The sequence below is a fragment of the Arachis stenosperma genome, chromosome 7, assembly GCF_014773155.1.
Source record: "Arachis stenosperma cultivar V10309 chromosome 7, arast.V10309.gnm1.PFL2, whole genome shotgun sequence".
NCBI lineage: Eukaryota > Viridiplantae > Streptophyta > Magnoliopsida > Fabales > Fabaceae > Arachis > Arachis stenosperma.
Window position 1 is genome coordinate 86,807,305 of NC_080383.1, and position 21,075 is coordinate 86,828,379.

The 21,075-nt window shown below is 33.5% G+C and overlaps 1 protein-coding gene across 1 annotated transcript; it reads left to right on the forward strand.

The window, feature by feature from the left end:
- Nucleotides 1-5,690: 5,690 nt before the first annotated feature.
- Nucleotides 5,691-10,965, forward strand: LOC130940706 (receptor-like protein 13). Its single transcript, XM_057868921.1, has 2 exons — nucleotides 5,691-6,127; nucleotides 9,238-10,965. Exons 1-2 carry the CDS (start codon nucleotides 5,749-5,751, stop codon nucleotides 10,581-10,583), a joined length of 1,725 nt encoding a protein of 574 aa, XP_057724904.1. The 5' UTR covers nucleotides 5,691-5,748; the 3' UTR covers nucleotides 10,584-10,965.
- The last annotated feature ends 10,110 nt before the right edge of the window (nucleotides 10,966-21,075 follow it).

Below are 21,075 nucleotides of genomic sequence, written 5' to 3' on the forward strand. Positions count from 1 at the left end.
AACAAGTCAAGAAAATCCGAGATAGGATGCTTATGGCGCAGAGTCGTCAAAAGAGTTACGCCGATCAGAGGCGAAAGCCCTTAGAATTTAAGGAAGGAGACCATGTTTTCCTTAAGGTTACTCCGACTACGGGAGTAGGTAGGGCGATTAAGGCAAGGAAGTTGAATCCTCGATACATTGGTCCATTTCAAATCCTGGAGAGGGTTGGACCGGTGGCGTATCGAATAGCTTTACCACCTCATCTTTCGAACCTGCACGACGTGTTTCACGTGTCGCAGCTTCGGAAGTACACTCCTGATGCTAGCCATGTGTTGGAACCCGAATCGGTTCAGTTGAGGGAAGATTTGACGCTTCCAGTGGCTCCAGTCAGAATTGATGATACTAGTATTAAACGGTTGCGTGGAAAAGATGTTTCACTAGTCAAAGTGGCATGAAGTCGAGGCGGCATTGAGGAACACACTTGGGAACTTGAGTCGGAGATGCGAACGGTTTATCCGCATTTATTCTCAGGTAATTGCATTTGAATTTTGTGGGCAAAATTCCCAATTAGGTGGGTAGGATGTAAAACCCGGTTAATTAACGGCTAATTAACCCGTAAATGAGAATTTATTCTAGAAAGCCTAAAATGTGATTTTTATGGCTAAATGTGATAGAGGAGACTGAGACGAGAATTTTGGTACCAATTTTATAGAATTCGGACCAAGATTGGACCGAACGGGCCAAACCGGGCCAACCGGACCCAAAGTGGGCCCTTGGCCCAACATAACTTAACCAAAACCCTAGTTTTCAGCATTCTCTCTCCTCACAACACTCAATTCACGCTGAAATGGAGGCTATGGGAGAAGAACACTCTCTCAAAGTTCCTTCTCTCACTTGATCTTCAAACCACCATAACTTTTGATCTAGAGCTCCGATTGCCGCTCCGTTTGCGGCCACGCGTTCCCCGCGGAGAGCTCTACAAAACCCATACAACCATTCTTGAGGTAAGCCACGTGTTGCTGTTCGAAATCTCAGCCCTTATTTTCGAGTTTCTTGGGTGAAATGTTGAGATTTTGGGTTCTTTGATGTTATAGGACCCAACTCTCTTGAAGGAGAAGGTTAATCTTGTCTCCTTGGACCTTGGATGTGGTAAGATTCTCAACCCTAGTGTATTTGGTTGTTTTATGATGTTTGGGTTTTGAGATGTTGTGTATGGGTATGATGGTTGTGGCTTAGGTTGTGTATATGTGAATATTGGAGCTTGATTGGTGACTTTGAAAAGCTTGAAAAGGGTTTGGTGGTGAAAAATCTGTTCTTGGAGGTGTTGAGGCCTTGAGAGCTTGTGGTTAAGTGGTTTGGAAGTGCTCCGGTGGAGCTTGGGAAATTCGGCTAAGGTATGGTTTCGGTTTCCCGTATCTAATATGTAATGTGGTAGGAAATACTTAGGCTAGAGGCCCTAAGATAGGCATTGAATGGTTGATGTTGTTAAATGATTGAGATATATGATGTGGTCATATATGTGATGATGATTATTGATGCCTTGGTGGTGTGATGTATGAGAAATATGCATGTTGTGATATATGCTTGATGATTGGTTATGGTTGAATTGTGGGTTGAACCATGTGGATGGTGATTATGATATTGGTTATGTACAATGATGGTTTATTGGAATTGATGTTGTTGAGAATTGGCATGAGTAATAGTATATGATATGTCAATATGTTTGAGTTTGAGCCACTTGGGTGAAGTGGGGGTAAAATGATGTGATAGTGATTTTGGTAATTGTGGTAATGTGTCAATGTGTGAGTTGAGGAAGCTTGATGTTGAATTTGATACATTTTGATTGTTTTCAAAGAAAAGGGATGAAATTGGCATGTTTTGATTGACTTTGAAAGGAGTTGAAAATGGTTTGTTTTGAAAATGGCATATTGTGGTTTTGTATGAAAATATGGTTTTTGGGCATACTTTGACGGGACATAACTTGGACTACGGATTTCCGTTTTGTACCAAATCTGTTTAGAAATGAAATTGGATCCGGGATGTCCATGCCGTTCGAAGAACGGGTGAAAAACGATTTAAAATGAGAAAGTTATGTCCGTTGGAAGATTGGGGTCTAGATCTGTGAAATTCTGCAGCTTTTAACTTAGAAAATTTTTAGCAGAATGACCCCTTGCGCGTGGGCGCACCTGGCGCGTACGCGCCGATCTTCCGAAAAGTGCCATCCACGCGTACGCGTGATGTGCACGGGCGCGCCGATTGTGCTGCACCCAATGCCCAGCCATTTTCCCGAGAGTTATGCCAGAACTGTGCCGGTGTTGTGCCTGGGGCACGAGAACACCCGCGCGTACGCGTGGTTGACGCGTGCGCGCCGATGGGCAAGTTTGGAATCCACGCGTTAGCGTGCATGACGCTTACGCGTCGATGAGTTTTTGAGGCCATCCACGCGTGCGCGCGGAGTGCGCGTACGCGCGGCCCTGTTTTCATCCCAAAGTTGATTTTTGAGTTTTAAAAGCCAAATCTCATACTTCTAAGCCTCCGATCTCACCATTTATGTCTTAAATCATTATGGCATATCTAGCTATTAAAAAGGGGCTAGTGAATGAGGTAACTTGCGAGTGAAGCAAGGGAAATATGAATGATCAATGAGGATCAAGATGATTATGTGAGATGCGGAGGATGGTGGTGGAAGTGCTTGTTATGCCATGGGCCGAAAGGCTATGATTGTTAATGAAATGGCTGGTTATGGATTTAACCGTGAGCCGGAATAGCTGTGTATGCTATGAATATTGGCTGGTTCTGGATTGAACCGTGAGCCGGAATGGCTAATATGGATGTTGATCCATGGATGAGAATTCATGCATGTTGATGCTGAATTATTGATAATTGTGATTTTTGCACTTCCACTATCTGAGGTACGAGTTTCCTTGGGTAGTAGCAGTGGCTAGCCACCACGTGCTCCAGGTTGAGACTCGAAGCTCTGTTAACCCTATGTTGTAAGTGTGGCCGGGCACTGTGAAAGGCCCGGATGAGCTCGAACCCCCGTAAATATTCACCAGTGAGGGTGATGGATATGGATCATGTTTATGATCAAGTTTATAACGAGTATAACTCGAGTTTGGGGATGCGCGACAGAGGGACAGTCCAATGGTTAGCGACCAGGACTTGTCGGGTTGGCTCTATAACCGACAAGATGATATCATCGGCCACTAGGGACAGGCATTCATCATATGCATACTATGTGAATTGTTTGAGATTGCCTATTTGACTGCATATTACTTGCTAATTGTCTAAATGTCTTAACTGCTCCTATTTGTATATTCCTTGTCTGATATAACTGTGTTTGATATATTATACTCCTGCTGGTGGTTGGGAGGTTTGAAGAAATTGGAAAGGGAAGTATTAGTTAGACTGAAGAATCTTTAGTCAGATGCCCTTATATGGTTTAGCTTGTTTATAAGCTTTGATATTATCTGGAGGAAGTTCTAGGATTGCCTTTGGCTTTCCTCTATTATTGTGTATTATATATGTGGAAGCTGTTACCATGCTGGGGACCTCTGGTTCTCACCCATGCGGATTTTGTGGTTTTCAGATGCAGGACGTGAGGTTTCCCGCTGAGGTATGCTGGAGACTTCTAGATTTGCGAAGATTCCTTGTTCTTGGGGACTCTGCTTAGTTTATATGTTTTGCTTAGATACTTTTATCTCCATTAAATAATACAAACTGTGATGACTCCTCTTTTGGGAGATTTTGGAGAATAGGTTTTATGTATTTGTGTCCCTTTGGGTTTCCTTTGGGGTTTTCCTTATTTTATCATATGTATATATTGCTATGCTCGGACCGGTTATCTTCGCATCCGGATCTTGAGTCTTGATATTCCTGTTTTTGACACTCCTTGTATATATATAATCTCGCGTTGGTTATCCTTATTCATTACGTTATCGATCGGAGTGATGCGCTTTTGAGTTGCGATTTTTGTTTACCCCTTTTTCTACAAAGGCTCCTAGTTATAATCAATCATTCATACTACTATATGTACTAAATTTTTATTTTAGAGGTCGTAATACCTTGCCATCTCTGAATTATGACTTAAGCATAAGACTCTGTATGGTAGGGTGTTACAATAGCAGGCGTCCTTGAGCATACAGTACCTCCATTCGCTTATCTGAAATTCCCACCAATGAATCTGCATAAGTATTCTATCCCTTTTATTATTTCTTCTTTTTATATAATTTTCGAAACCATAAACAATTTTAATCTGCCTAACTGAGATTTACAAGGTGACCATAGCTTGCTTCATACCAACAATCTCTGTGGGATTGACCCTTACTCGCGTAAGGTTTATTACTTGGACGACCCAGTATACTTGCTGGTTAGTTGAACGGAGTTGTGAATTCAACCAGTGCCATAATAATGATTTCATACAAATAGTTAGAACATGGATCACAATTTCGTCCACCAACTATAAATCTCCTAAGTTAGATAACCTGTTTAAGGATTTATTCAATTGCTTTATAAGTTGAATCATATGCTTGATGTGAAGTTCTAGGATTGCCTCTGGCATCCTAAAATCTTATATCTTATATTACTGGGCACTGTTACCATACTGAGAACCTCCGAGTTTCATACCATATTCTGTTATTGTTTTCAGATACAGGTCGTAACCCACCTCAGTGAGTTATACAAGTTACGTGATGGTGACAGAGCGGAGGATCTTTATCATATTTTAGATATTATCTTTTAGTACTCTCACTTTTATATTTTATTTGTCTTAGAGCCTAATTTTGAGAGAGATTGTGTATATGCTGTTTTAGATTTTAGAACTATGTATGTCTATATATATCCTTTGCTTTACGGCTAGAGGTAAAGCTTAGGGTAATTAGGGTGTGACATTTAGTGGTATCAGAGTGGTTCGTCCACGTAAGCCTGAGGAATAGACCGATTGTGTTTCATTGCATACTCTATCTCTCGTTCTTTCATGCTATTTAGGTTTATCGGTTGAGATATATATAGCATGCTTGTTTGTAAGTGCCTTTTTGGGATAATTGAAGCACTAGATTTTTGATATCGACTGTTTGGTATAGACCGGAACCAAAGTCAGCCACTAGTATAAAATACATGCTAGAATACAAATACACATTAAAAATAAATTAAATCACACATGTATTTATACACAAATACATTGGTGACTGATTTTAATGGTTGATTTTGGTATACGAATAATATTTTTGATAATATAAATGTCAATTACTCAAAAAAAAATATAAAGAACTAACTTTTAGTTAGTAAATATTATTTAGTTTTAGTATTTAGATTTATAATTTAAAATTTAAAGTTAGAAATTTATGATTTAAGATCTAAATTTTAAAATAAATAAAATAATCTTAAAAAATTAACTGATATTAGCCGAAAAAAATTAATTACCTAATATTATTACTATTAAACAAAGGTCAATTTTATGATTATACATTTTAAATCTAAATATTAATTTTTTTTTTTTACAAGTTAAACGCCATTTTTTAGCTTTTAGCACAATGACAATTACCACAAACAAATTCGGCAAGTTGTATTCAATTTCCACGAGTAAGCCAGTTTAAATTACGAAGAAAGAAAGGACAACACAGACATTATTAATTTTTGTCGTCTTTATTGAATTGACTTAGACTCCGCATAGACGTGTGTAGCGGGCTAATCATAGATATGTAGCCATTAAATTTCGCATAACAAAAGAAATAGAGAATTAAGCACTGAATAATATATATGTTCTAAGAGATGGACTGGCCTAAGAAGAAGCCATGGCTGGTATTAGTGGTAACTACTATAGTGTTGGTTGAAGTGTTTGGCAACGTTAATGGCTGCTTTCCAGAAGAGAAGAAGTCGCTTCTTGAATTCAAGGCTGCTTATTGTAACGAAACTTTGCTGCCTTCTTGGGTGGATCACCCAAACAGTGATTGCTGTCACTGGGAGCGAGTTACATGTGATTCTTCCTCCGGCCGTGTCTTCAATCTCTCTCTACAGAATCTAGGAAAGCATGATATAAATGGAGATTGTTTATCTCCACACTTAAACTGGTCCTTGTTCCTGAGCTTTGAGGAACTCACTAGCCTCGATTTGTCCCATAATTGCTTTCAAGACTTCGTTTTTTCTGAAGGTATGCACCCTCTAATCTGATCTCGTGTATTCGTTTAAAAAGAAATACTACATTAACATACAATTGATCTTTTTCATTGATTGATTTAGATTACACGATTTAATTAGTTTTTTCTCCAAGTGTCCTTAAATCGATTTGGATAGAGTACTTTGATCTTGCTTCTTTATTAGATTTTTCACATGATTTTTTTTTTATTGACGCACGATCTATATAAAGTCGACTTTGTTTTACTAAATTTTGATGAATTTGTTTTTTTTGGTAGATTTCCTTTAATCTTTTATTGTAATTTTTTTCTTGTAAAATATATATATATATTCTGTTGTATGTGTATTTTTTTATTGTTATGATATCTAAAAGTATTTGTTTAACTTATTAATCGGTATTTAATGTTAAAAATATAAAATAAATAAATATTAGATATTTAAAATTTATCATAAAAGTAAGTTAAATAAAAGTTAAATATTAAATTATCAATAATACTAGGAAACCAATTCTCTATAAGCCAAGAATAAGCCAAATGCCTTTAGATAAATCTAAAACCTCTACGTAGATGATACTTATGCTAGACATTAAGATGTTTCTTCTACTAAATATTAGAATGTTTCTTTTTCATATTAAATAGATGTTCTTTTATATATTTTTTAAATAATTTACGCAGTCGTGGAGAAAAAGTGGGTTCCGCAAAAATTTCACCGTGATTCTAGCCAAGAATACCTCAACGTATCTCTTCACACTTAAATTTGGCATTAAAACTAATTAATAACAAATATTTTAATATATAAATAAATAAAATTAATTAAAATCATTATAAATAATTAAATTGTTTAATTTTTGGCTGATCACCTCTTGGTTCTATATACTTTTCCTTAAATTATAGACATCATAAAATTTACATTTTTTCATTATTTAAAAATCTAGCGTTTGCACTTTACATACTTGCTGAATAATAATATTGGCATTCCTAAAAAGTTATGTAAATGAAGTTACTGTTAAAACATTAATTAATACAATTCATTATTTCTTTTCCAATTCATATGATAATTAGAAGTGAATATGAGAGCAAAAGATTAATATATATATATATATATATATACACGGATATATCTAGTGAAAGTAAATTTTTTATGAGAATGTAAGAATGTAATTATTATTATTGGATTGAATTTAATAGTTAAAATTAAACCTACTTTAAAAGCTAGATTACATGAAGCAAAAAATTAAAATTACTATTCTTTCACTACTTAACAAAAATGTCAATAACCAAAAATTAAATCTTTAATTTTTGAACCTCTTTTTACTGTGTTGTTCTTTTTACTGGTCTTATTTCTGTCGTCGCTCCTTATTGTACTCGTCACTCGTTGCTCTTTCCTACAGTTTCATCATTAGTCCCCTCTAGTCAATAATTAAGGATATAAGAGAAAAGAATATGAGAAACAGCACACTTCTATTCAGATAGAATAGTAATTTTAATTTTTTTTGTTTCATATAATCTAATTTTTAAAACATATTTAATTTTAACCGTTAAATTAATTCAATAATAATAATTATTATATTTTCATAATATATATATATATATATATATATATATATATATGTTCGCTTAAAGCAGCCCATGGTTAGAAAAAATAAAATGATTAGATTTGGTGGTCAAGATAATTTATATTTGGTGTCCAAGTTTCTTTGAGTCTAACTTTATTTGAGATTCAAAATTATAACAAATAGTTTAAGAAATTTTTTTTATAGATATAATTAGTTTCAATAAGTTACAAAATTTTCAATTAATTCATACATTTATATATTCTAAAATTTTCAGTCACATTGAAGAATGGAAATAAGAGTTACGAGTTCATGTGAGTATTATATGTGAAACTATTTGTTTTTAATCATTTTAGGTTTATCTCTTTTTCTTCTGTTATTTCAATTTTGACATTCATTTAAATATTTGTCAATTTTTACACATTTTAATATAAATTTTATAGTTTTCAATTTTTTATTCTCTATACGTGTTCTTTCTTACTACTTATTCTCTATACTTATTATTTTTACATTTCTATTCTTATTGGTTATACGGCTTGTAAATCCTTATAACAGTAACGTAATTCAAAAAGAAATTACATCTACTCTCCGAATTGAATTCTCGTGACAAATTTGATAGATAATTTATTTGTTTGAGCCAATCCAAGCGAAATCTAAGAAAAACAATCTATTATGCATGGTAGACTGAATTTGAGTAGAATCAATATCTCTATTTAATCATAATTTTGCATGATTAACATGACATTTTATAAGAAAGTCTCAAGTTAGTATTTTTATTAAAATTTAACTAATATTTAACCATAAAGAAAAAAGTTTATAGTCTCATATTATTAGATATAATCTCACACTATTAAAAATATTAATAATAATTAATTAATGACTATAAATTACAAAATATAATGATTCCTAATAGGGGTGGAAACAGGTCAGGTCAGGCCAGGCTTTACTCTTAACAGGCCTGGCCTGTTATACAGTTGATTGGCCTGCAGCCTGTTATAAGCTCTTTATAAAGTACTAGGCCTGGTCTGTTATTCAGCTTGGCCTTGCCTGAAGCCTGTTAAAAGGCCTGATAATTTTTTTTATAAAAATAAAAATATTATTTAAAAAATTATTTTTAATAAAAATAGTTATATGTAATATGTCATATATTTAATATTTATAAAAAAATTTAAACTTTTAACATATTTAAAATATACAAAAATATTTATAATAAAATATAATAAATTTAAAATATCTCATAATTTTATTAATAATAAATAATTATTTATATATTTAATTATATTTTAACAGGTCCAGGCAGGCCTGACAGGCCTATAAAACTAATTAGTAATCCTGGCTCTGGCCTATTAATGTATTAAGGTTTTTAAAAGAGTCTGAGCCTGTACCTATTTTATAACAGGTCAGGCCAGGCCAAACACAGGCCAGGCTGCAGGCTCCTGGCAGGCCGCCTGGCCTTTTTTCACCCCTAGTTCCTAACACTATTGATATTTTATATATAATGAGTATAACAAAAATTTCTCAGCCTAATCATCTTATTCTTCTATTTATCTTGACACTGTAATTTTTAAATCTAGGTATAATATGTCAAATGAAGCAACTTGAAGAGCTACATTTGAATGGTAATAACCTCCAAGGAACTTTGGGAACATGTCTGGAAAATATGACATCACTCCGAACTCTTGATCTCTCACATAACTCCTTAAGTGGTAACATATCCGATTCAATAACAAACATGTCAAGCTTGAGAATATTAAATTTGGGGTACAACAATTTCTCTGGCAAGGTGCCGGACATATTTGATGGACTTAACATTATAGACTTGTCTCATAATCAATTTTGTGGCGAACTTGCCAATAATAATTTATGGATACCTTCATCTTTAGTTTTCTTGAGCCTGCAAGGAAATCGTCTTACTGGGGTGATATCTATTGATGATGATTTCTATAGCCCCAATCTAGTGGTCCTTGATTTGAGTGATAATGATTTCACGGGAACTATTCCGGGAAGCATCTACGGCATTGAGTCTTTGGTGTTTCTTTTATTAGCAGGAAACCAATTGCAAGACGAACTTTCCAGTCAGATATGTCAGTTAAAAAGCCTACAGATTTTAGACCTTTCACGTAATAACATAACTGGATCTATACCTTCTTGTTTGAATAACATAGCATTTCAGGACATAAATTTCATCGTCTCGCATGGAATAGAAACTTCGGTATCTTATGGCCAAGCGAGAAGATACATTGCACCAATGTTTCGTCTTAAGTTTAGGTTGGGAGAAGTGCAGTTCATGACAAAAGGCTCATTCTTTTCGTATGAAGGTTCTTCACTTAAAACTATGTCAGCATTAGATTTGTCCTCTAACCAATTGACAGGAGAGATTCCTCACGAGTTAGGAGATCTCAGAAGCCTCCAATCACTCAATTTGTCGCACAACCGTCTCAATGGATCCATTCCTGACAACTTTCACAATCTACAAAACATAGAAAGCTTGGATCTTTCAAATAACAGTTTGAGTGGACAAATTCCTCTTGATCTTCAAGACTTGTACTCTTTGGAGATCTTCAATGTGTCCTTTAATAATCTATCTGGTATAGCACCTGGAGGAAACCAATTTGCCAACTTTGATGATAGCAACTATGAAGGAAATCCATTTCTCCATTGGACCAACAGCAACAAACGAGTTCCACCATCTCCAATCCCATTGGACAAGGGAAAGAAGAGCGATGATTCTTTCTTTGATTTAGCTTCCTTCTATTGGACTTTCTCTGCATCCTATGTCACCATGCTCTTAGTGTTGGTGACAATTCTTTCGATCAATTCTTATTGGAGAAGCCTATGGTTTTATTTTGTTGTATGGTGCCTTCTTAAATGTTTTGGTCATTTTCTTGGAGATGCTTTCTGCAAGAAATTAAAATCATGAAATAAATTACTCAAGGATGTTTGGTGTGTTTTCCTATGTGCTTTGTAAAAAAGAAACAGATTTTGTATTACACTTTAATTTAGTAACTAGTCGCTCTAGTTCTCATAAAAATATTTATTGAATTCCGTTGTTCTTTGCACTTAGATGTTGTATTTGTATGGTGATATATCCCGCATGACTTTGTTAATAGGAAAATAAAATTAACAAGTTACACTAACTTAAATAGTTTGCTGTGAGAAGTTGATAAATAGGGCTGTCAAAGGCATGCACAGGTAATCAGCTACAAGGCCAGATTCCCAGTCAAATATGTCAATTAAGATATTTGCATATCTTAGACCTTTCAAGAAATAATTTCACTGGCTCTGTACCTTCTTGATTTAATAATACTACATTTGCTTCAGGAAAACAATCACTGTTGTTTGGTCTTCTTTTCAATCCATTGCTACAACTCACAGTAAAAGGTTTATCCCTTTCGTACAACACAGAATTGCTTGAAATCATGACAGTTTTGGGTTTGTCATCTGATCAATTGACAGGAGAGATTCCACACCAAATAAGAGACCTGAGTGGCCTTCATGCACTCAACTTATCCGACAACCATTTGGAAGGTCCAATTCCAGCAAGCTTCCACAATCTACAAAGCATTGAGAGTATGGATCTTTCAAATAACAGTTTGAGTGGAGAGATTCCTCTAGTGTTAGAGACTTGCACTACTACAAAGCATTGTGTTTTGTAAAGACATGAAGATGTGTATACTTTTGCACTTGGTACTAGAATCTTGAAGTTGTATGCTGTTATGACTTATTCTTTGTTATTCAACAATGAAAAACTGAACTCTCATAAAATAAAATAAAAGGTAAAGTAGAAAAAGTTTAGGGGTAGCAATTTTTGTGTTTTGTGGCTAGCACTTAACCATAAAAAAAGTGAGTGATCTCTTACTATTAAATATAATCTCACACCATTAAAAATACTATTGATGTCCAATTGATAGTTACAAAATATAAAAATTGTTGACCCCCTAGCAATTTTTTTCAAAAATACTTCTAACGTTTAATTTTATTCAATTTTGTCTCTAATTTTTTTAATTTATTCAATTTTGTCCTTAATATTTTCGATTTGTTTTAAAACTATCCCTAAACGTCTTCAATTTTATTCTTAACATTTTAGATGAAATTAACATCCAAGAATAATTTTAATACAAACCGAATACGTTAGAAACAACATTGTATATAATTAAACTTTATGGTTATTTTTAAAGAAAATTATAAATATTAAAAAAGAAAACATACTTTACCCTAAAATAAAATAAAAAGATGAAGTGATAGTATAAACTTTTTTAATGCAATCAATATATCCAAAAATGTTTTTAATTATTTTGTATAAAAAAGGTGTGAAAGAAAGTACTCTTATAATTTTGAAAAATAAGTAAAAAATAACGTATTTGATGTTTATTTTTCTTGCGAAAGATTAAGTTGGTTATTATTAATCTAACAACTTGTTTGTAATATTTTATTATTTTGCCATCACTTTGTTTTTGCTGCTCTGATTTTTTTGGTTGATATGATCTTATCCTTATATTCTCTGAATTTTTTAAAGCGTGGCAATAGCGAGAGATACGGCCACGTTTTAAAAGTGTGGCAATAGCCTTATCAAATTTAAAAAAAAAATTTTTTTGACTTTACTTTTATTGTTGCACAATATAAATTCAGTCTTTTTTTATTACCAAACCTATAAATATAATATGCAATTTTTATTATAAGATAAATCAAATAGTAATTAGTGATATAATTTTTACTATAATTATTTTATACATTAAAAAATTAATATTTAAATACAAAATAAATCTCGAATTCGAATAACAATGCAAATGATTACAAGCTCTATTTAAATCAAACACATAGCAATGCAAAAAATATATATAAAAAATTAATTTTTTTACAAATTAGTTATATTTATCTCTGCCAACAGTACATCCTGTTGCTCCAGCAATTAGAAACTTATGATCTGAATCATCAGCCATCCCATTCCTTGAATTTGGGACAAAATCAGGCAAGCAAGAAAACATTCCTTGCAATGATGACTCAATTCATAACAGAGTAACTTTCAAGTGCTCTTTCTCATCCCCTGCTCCAAGACATGACATTCAAGATAACAGTGGAAAAAGTAATAGATAGACTTATTAGCCACTTTCATAACAATCACCAGTATCCAATCAAGTCAAGTGACCAGCAAAGCATCATCTCTCAAGGAGTAAAAAAAGCAACTGTTAAAATCCATGATTTTCTATGAAAATAATAGAGAGAATAGTAACTAAGGAAATGAGAGAAAAAATACATTCCTCCTATGTGATGTATACAGATTGTATGCTGATTGTATTGTTACATAAGAGAAGGCTAACATATATAGAAAGAAAACTAATAAATGTGGAACACCTACTCAAATATTAAACGTACAATCTAAACTACTAACCACTATTTAACATTAAAATCTCTCATTATATTTCAAAAAACTCCACAATTTTAAAAACCGAGAATACATAATACGAGTTATTGTGCTAATTTTCTCAAAGTGAGAATACATAATCCAAAGCTGACTTAAAGTGAATCTCGAAAAGCTCATTTGCAAATTAAACTTCTTCATCACAAGGAATATGCCACTTTGGGGTCAAATGTATAACATTCAGATAAAAGAAAAACAAAACCACAGAATATGCCACCACAAGGCCCCTATTTTTAAGTTCCCCAAAATTGGCAAGTTTTTCTTTAGATTTTAATTTAATTTAAGCTTTTTATCCTTAACAAATTATTGTAATATCATCTATATCCATATATATTAATTACTATAAATTTTAGTCAACGATAGAATGGTAAGAGATATATATGATAAAATTATTCATTTTCTTCCTTATTTATATTAAAATCATGAATAAAAGGAGGTTTAAACACCTGCTGCATTTCCTTCACTTCCCCAACTTCTCTAAACCTGTTTGGTTTGTTTTTATTTTTTGTTTTCATATTCAGTGATGTTTGGTTTCCAAATTTTATGAAAAATGAATAAAAAATAGTGAAAACAATAAGGGTCTATTTGTGAAAATAATAAAACCCATTTCATGTTTTTTTTTTTCTTCACAAAATTCTAAAAACAAAAAAATATTGAAAATATAACAGAAAATGAAAATAGAATTGAAATTACAACTAAACAGGTCCTAAAATCTTATTTTCTGTTTTCACTTTTTCCTTCACAATTTCTAAAAATAGAGAAGATTGAAAATGAAAATTGAAAATAGAAACAGAAATGCAAACCAAATATGCACTTTCCTTTCCCCTAGAATTTGCAAACACACCATAATAAAACACAAAATAACTCATACAACCAGCTATATACATACCTGTACTGATCTATTGGATAATAATGAACCTGTCTTCCAAGAAGGGATCGGAGAATATGATCAGCAGCCCCATTAACCTGTCATTGAGAATAAGAATAACCAAGATTAGATATGTACTAGTAGACCATAATTAACAAGGTTGAGAGAGAGAATAAAACCTTCTAGGATGGTAAGTCAAAAGCCAAGAAGACAGCTTCTTTAAATTGATCCTTATAGCGGAGTATTGTCGGACTGCCAAAAGTGATGCCAACTGATACTATTTTTAATTGATAGTCGATTGCAGCCTCAAGAGCTGGTGAAATTGTGGATCTATTCTGAGAAGAAAATTCTCACTGTTTCAAATTTTAAAAGAATCCTGCAGCAAAATTGCAGAGGAAGTAATCACTTCAAACAAAAAAGGATACCTTGGTTGAAGAAGCATAAAAAGTTATAACAATTGAAGGAAAGTCAAGTGAGCACAATTAACTCTAGTCTACAAGTCCTAGTCAATTCCTATTGAAAGACTAGATTTAGTAGAGTTCAAGCTAACTAGCAACCTTCAATTACCAATCAACACTAGATTTTAACAATTCAAGAGTCTCCAATTACTCAACCCCAAAGTCAAGAATGGAAAATCTACTCCATAATCATAAGTGACATTTTCACAAACACTTGGTGACTATTAATAAAAGACATCATAAACCAAGTTGGGTTGGTCTAGTGGTTATCTCACTAGTCCGCTTAAGCAAGTGTCGTGGGTTCGAATCCCGCCTTGTGCATGCAGCAATCCATTGGCCAGCGACAAACCCTTAAATGGAGCTCAGTACCGCAACGGATTAGTCCTTGGTTTGTCGGGTTGAGGGATACCGTGAAATTGTTTGTATGTGCTTGTTTGTAATGTCAATACTTGTGACTATTTGCTTGATTGTTTGCTTGTTTTCTTGTTACAATTGAAGTTATTGGTTCGGAATTATGGTGAGTAATAGTGGTTTTAAAGAAAGAGACTGACCGAATAGTAAATTTAAAAAGGAATAGAAAATAAATAATATACCTCATCATTAGATATAAGAAAAATAAACAGTAGTAGAGTTAAATCGATTAATTTTAAAAGAGGGATAATTTAGAAGAGAGAACAGTGTTGAGAATATGAGTTGTAAAGGAGTAACTGTTGAATCATAAAAGTCTGAAAAATAAGAAATTTCCAAGAAAAATGTTCACAAGATAAGCACTGTTCACTGCCGTAAAACAAATTTTATCCTACATATCCTTCTATAACAATTCTGAAACCCTCTATTGAGACAGTGTAGTTTGGTTCTCACCCTCTACATCCAACATTTTAAGGAAACGGACGAGGAAGGATCTAAAGATTTTGCTGAACATTTGACGTTTATTTCTGTATATTTAATTATTATTTTCTCTCGCCTTTATTATTGTTATAAATTTGTACAGAAGGATAGGAATTATTTGTTATATGTATACTGTTCTGGCCCAACCCAATAAGGACCGGAGGTCCATTCTACGGACTACTGACTCGATGGGTCCCTAACTCGTACGAGCCAAAGTGACCCACACGTCGCATCACCCCCTGGGAAAGGCTTAGACAGCTGGTGGAAGCTTCTAGGCAGATGGACCCAAGCTAAAGGACCCACCCAAGTACAAGGTATAAAAGGGCAGGGACCTATACCTCCTCCCAGGTATGTCATCCTTTACCCTAATTAGCCGTCTCATCATACAGACACTTACTTTAGCATCGGAGTGTCTTTGCAGGTGGCCCTACCCACCGACCAACCAACGATTGTGGCTACACTTCTCTTTGGAAAGCTCACGCCCAGGTCCAGATACCTCACACCCCCCAGTTGCTCTCGACCAGACGCCCGACCGACACCTCACCCTGACGAGCAACCAAACATTGGCACCGTTTGTGGGAATTGACGTGAGCATGGAGCTTACCCTCATACGGAGGAAGTACGAGATGAAGGAAGAGCTACTGGGCATCTAGAAGGCTGCCTTAGCAGCAAAGTGAGTTTAGGAATGTCGAGAGACCCCCTCTCATCAAGGTGACTCCCCTGCCTTATCTCCGAAAAAGCACCCATTTGGTGGTACTGGTGGACCGGCGATGACAGCTCTCGAATCATGTAAGAGCTCAAACACAGGGCCCAAAACTTGGAGAGAGAACTGGCAGTGAGAGACCGCTACCATCTCAAGCATAGCTGGGACTCTCGTTCGCGTTCAGAGGACCATTCGAGCCTTTCATGCACCCAATCCCCGTCAAGGAGATCAGAAGATTGCCAACAAAGCGCTAAGAGAGACGATGGGCACAATCGAAATGACGCCCACTCCCCCACCTACACCCACGGCAGATCGGAAGCCCGTGGAGAACAAAGGGGAGATCGAAGGAAGAAACGGCGAGATTTCATTATAATGGGGGCCACTCCTTTCCATCCATCCATCCTCAAGGTCCGGCTACTGAAGAACTTCAACAAGCCAACGGACATGAGGTACGACGGAACCAAGGTTCCACAAGAGCACTTAACGGCCTTTGAGGCCAGAATGAGCTTGGAAGGTGTGGGTGACGCCGTTAGATACCGTGTGTTCCCCGTGACCTTGGCGGGGCCAGCAATTCGTTGGTTCAATTATCTTCTGTAAGGGTCCATTACTGCTTTTGCAGACATCACGCAGAAGTTCCTAGCACAGTTCACCACCCGAACTGCCATAGCGAAGCACCCGATTAACTTGTTGGGAGTGATGCAGCGGGTTGGAGAACCAACGAGGAAATATCTTGAACAATTCAACGATGAATGTTTGGAAATTAAAGGCCTCACGGACTCGGTGGTCAGCCTGTGCCTTACTTATATTCTGGTAAATGAGGACTTTAGAAAGCACCTCACCACCAAACCAGTCTAGACGATGTAGGAGATTCAAAATGTTTCAACGGAGTACATGAATGACAAGGAGGTCAGCCAAGTGATAGCTGCCAACAAGCGGAAGCTAACCAACCTGCCAAGTCGTCAGGCCGGCAATGCCAAAAAGCCAAAAGAGGTTTCGAGAGAAGGGACATCCGAAAAATCATTTAAATAGTTTTTCCGGGTGGACAAGTTCACCAACTACACTCCTTTTATCCAATGTATTTTCATCAAAGTCACCAACACAAGCCTTCTTATCGGGTGAATAAACAGTTATCCCTTTTTTATCATTTTGAATTTTTTTTTCATGGTGGAACATAATGTCCAACAACACATTCATCAGCATGTTTGAACAATTCATTTTGATAAGCAGACTAGATACACAGACTAATCACATTGACATAATTTACCAATATCATTCATAAATAACACTATTTTTACAAATCAATATGCCCACCCAAATTCCTAATGAAAGAACACAGATTGTTCCACCATTGAAATAGAGCATAAAAAAACCTTAAACACAACCCTAAACATAGAACCTTAATAGAGAATCCACTTCGAAAAAAGTTGAATAACAAAATACAAAACAACCAACGATTATCAACAACATCAAAGTATTGTATAAAATTTGAAAAAAAATTCTCTACACTAACCTCTGTGACAAAATAGAAGATTGGAGGGACAAAAGAACTCTTCGCACAACCAGATATAGTCAGTGGTGTTTCAATAGTTTTCAAAAACTCTAACGTAGCTTGCAATCAGTAATCTCTCTCATCCATGGAACAAATTTCTTTTTAACTATGCAATCCTTGTGGTGATGTTGAAGATGAAGAGTGAGGAAAGAATGAGGAGTAACGTTTTGTTTCTCCTCATCTATAAACGATGTCGTTTCAAAGTATGTTTAGCGTCAAATAATTTACGACATTGTTTCTGTATTCTACTGTGGCAACATGTGGCCACGTCATTCACAGAATCACTGCTCTGGTGACGAAAAATAATAGAGAGACCAATGTGATGCCGTTTTTTGAATTTGGGGGATTAATTTAGAGCAATTGGGATCTCAAAGACTAAATCGGTGCAACGCGTCAATCTCAGAGACTAATAAAGTGGGGCTTAACTCGAGTTAAAATAGTTTTTAAGGTTGAATTATACATGATTAATTTGTTATAAGTTTCGAATAATTTAATGAGAAACTTTTAGAGGCTAGCAACTTTTAGTATTTTTGGCCATCATTTGACTAACACAATCAAATAAATTTTGCTAATTTATGTATACAAATTTTAAAAATTATGGGTGTAAATTGTATTAATTCATATGTACAAATTTTGATAAACATAAATATAAATTATATATTTTTTGTATATAAAATTTCTGTAAATATAATTAAATCCTGACTAAAAATAATAATATTTATTAGCTATATGTAGCCTTATTCATTTAAAATAATCATTTATTATCACAACTATTCATCTTAGTTTCTTATATATTTTTCTCAACTTCTATTAGATAACATTATAAATTAAATCAGAGAAATAATAATGTTACTCCTATCTTGATGATATTATTTTTTTATAAATTCAAACAAATATACAATGAAAAGAAAATATGTGAAAAGTGATATTATTATTTCTCTATAAATGACGATATTAAATTGTCACTTATCCATATTTATTTAACATGAGAATCATCAGTTATTTTAAAAATAAATAAATAAATAAATAAGCGAGAAAATGACTATTCATTTATTTATTTATTTATTTTTGCATATTATAATAATAGTAGGTAATATTTCAACTTGGAAAATCAACAGCAAAAATTGCTGACTTTATATATGTGTGTGTAATTTAAAATAAAAATATTTTATGCACACCACAAAATAATACAGTGATTTAGTATATGGTTATATGCCATGGTTTTAGTACTCTCAAAATTAAGAGTTATGGATGTGCATATGGGGCTGTGTTAATCAAATGTGAGACGTTAAAGTTTTTTTTTGCCTCTCTTTTTGACAAGAATGAATTTTCTCAATTATTAAAAAATTAAAAAAAATAAAATATAATTTTTAATTTTTTATTATTTTTTATATTTTTTATTTATAAAATTAATAATAAAAAATTACATTTTATTCTTTAAATTATTAAAAGAAATTGAGACGATCAATTTCCTCCTTTGACTATCATGTTCCAATAGTTTAACCTTCCCTCTTAGATCCAGTTTGGGTAAATAACTTAAATAAGTTCTTTTGGAAAATGAGCTTAAAATATAAGGACTTTTATTAATAGCAGCTTATAAATAAGTTATTTTGTGTTTGGATTTTTAGTTATAAAAGTACTTATTTTAAAGTTGTAGCATTTGGATAAATAACTCAAAAGATAAATTTTTTTTACAAAAGAGAATGAATATTAAAATAACGATGATAACAAATACTTTTCAATATTGAATGTTGATTTTACATAACCTAATCACTAATATTGTGTATGATATGGTAGGTGAAAATAAAAAATAAATATAAAATGTGTGTCAATGTATATTTTATTGCTGTTTTTTATTTTTTATTTTTATTCCTATTAGAACTCTCTTCTCCTTTATTGAGGTCAAGAACTTGTTATAATTAACTATGAAAATAATAATAAGCTATAAAATTACATATGAAAAAAATAAAATTAAAACTGAAATTTCATACCACACTTGAATACAAATTTAATAATAAAAAATAGTGATAAAATGATAAAAAAAATATTTAGAAAGAATATATGCAGTAAGTTGTTCAGATGTAATATTGTCTGAAAATATGGTGGATGATCAATACTTCCATCAGATGTTTCATTACGTAAAAATGGTGAGACTTGGAACATTGCGTGAATGATGGTGGAAGGCCAGTGCTTCTAGCAGACCTTGTGTGAAAATGGTGATGAAAAGTCAGTATTTTTCATAGAGTCAAGAAGGAAAATAAATTTTTTTTGTTTTAAAATTAATTTTTTTTAAGTAAGTGGTAGAATGACTTCTCCAGAAGTAAGAAATCATATATTTCTACTTCTTCAAAAAGTTGTAAATTAACTTTTCGAGAAGTTAAAAGTTTTTTTTAAAATAGTGCCAAACACATAGATTATGACTTTTCATAATCCAAAAGTAAAAAAAAGTAGCTTCTGCTACTTTCCAAATGGGCTTCAGTCAGTCTGACTATTATGTCGCTGATGGAAATTTAAGTATGAATTGTGTTGTGTCACGTACTGTTGAGAAGAAAATTTGAAGTAGGGGTGCACACGGGTCGGGTGAAGCCGGGTTTGATGGGACCCAGACCCGATCCGAAATATACACCGGGTCTATTACCCGACCCTAAACCCGATGAAATCAATACACTTTTGGGCCACAATTATATCGGGTGAAAACCGGGTAAAATCGGGCCGTTAATATTACATTACGTTGATACCTTCTTATAAGCTAAGATGTAAAAATATCCAAATTTCCAAGACTCCAACCATTATTTAACATGGTAAAATTCACTTAGAAAAATATAACAAGAACCAACCCTTCTTTAAAATTAAAGCATGACCACAATCAATACTAATATTGTCTAATAATACCAAATATTTAAATCAATACAAACAACACAATATTATGCATTAGTCTAAAGTCTTATGCATTCTAAACATAAAACATTAACTTATAGTCTTATAATGACTAATAACACAAAATATTAAGGTTTACAATACTTAAATTTCACATAAGAATAGTTATGATCCATCACTAATAACACAAAATATTAATTATGTATGATGACCGGGCCACCGGACCGACTTCGGGTGACCCGAGCTATGGCCCGGACCCGACCCAAAATAATGATCGGGTCTATTTTTGAGATCCTTACCCGATTCTAAACCCGATGAAATCACACCAAATTAGCCCCTAAAGTGTTCAGGACCGGGTCGGGCTAGGTCTGTGCACCCCTAATTTAAATGTATTTCGGAAATACTTATGTGTATTTCAGTAATTTTAGTTATTGATTTTAATTATATATATAAAATTAAGACCAAATGTATGTCATAATTACTAAAATAACAATATTTTTAAAATACCTTAAATTTTTTCACGTTGAGATACCAAAGTGTAAAAGATAAAGTTTCACGTCAATAATGAATACACAAATTAAAATCTAAAATATATAATAGATATATAAATGCAAGAATAATTAATCTTATATAAATGTCAACAATGCAAG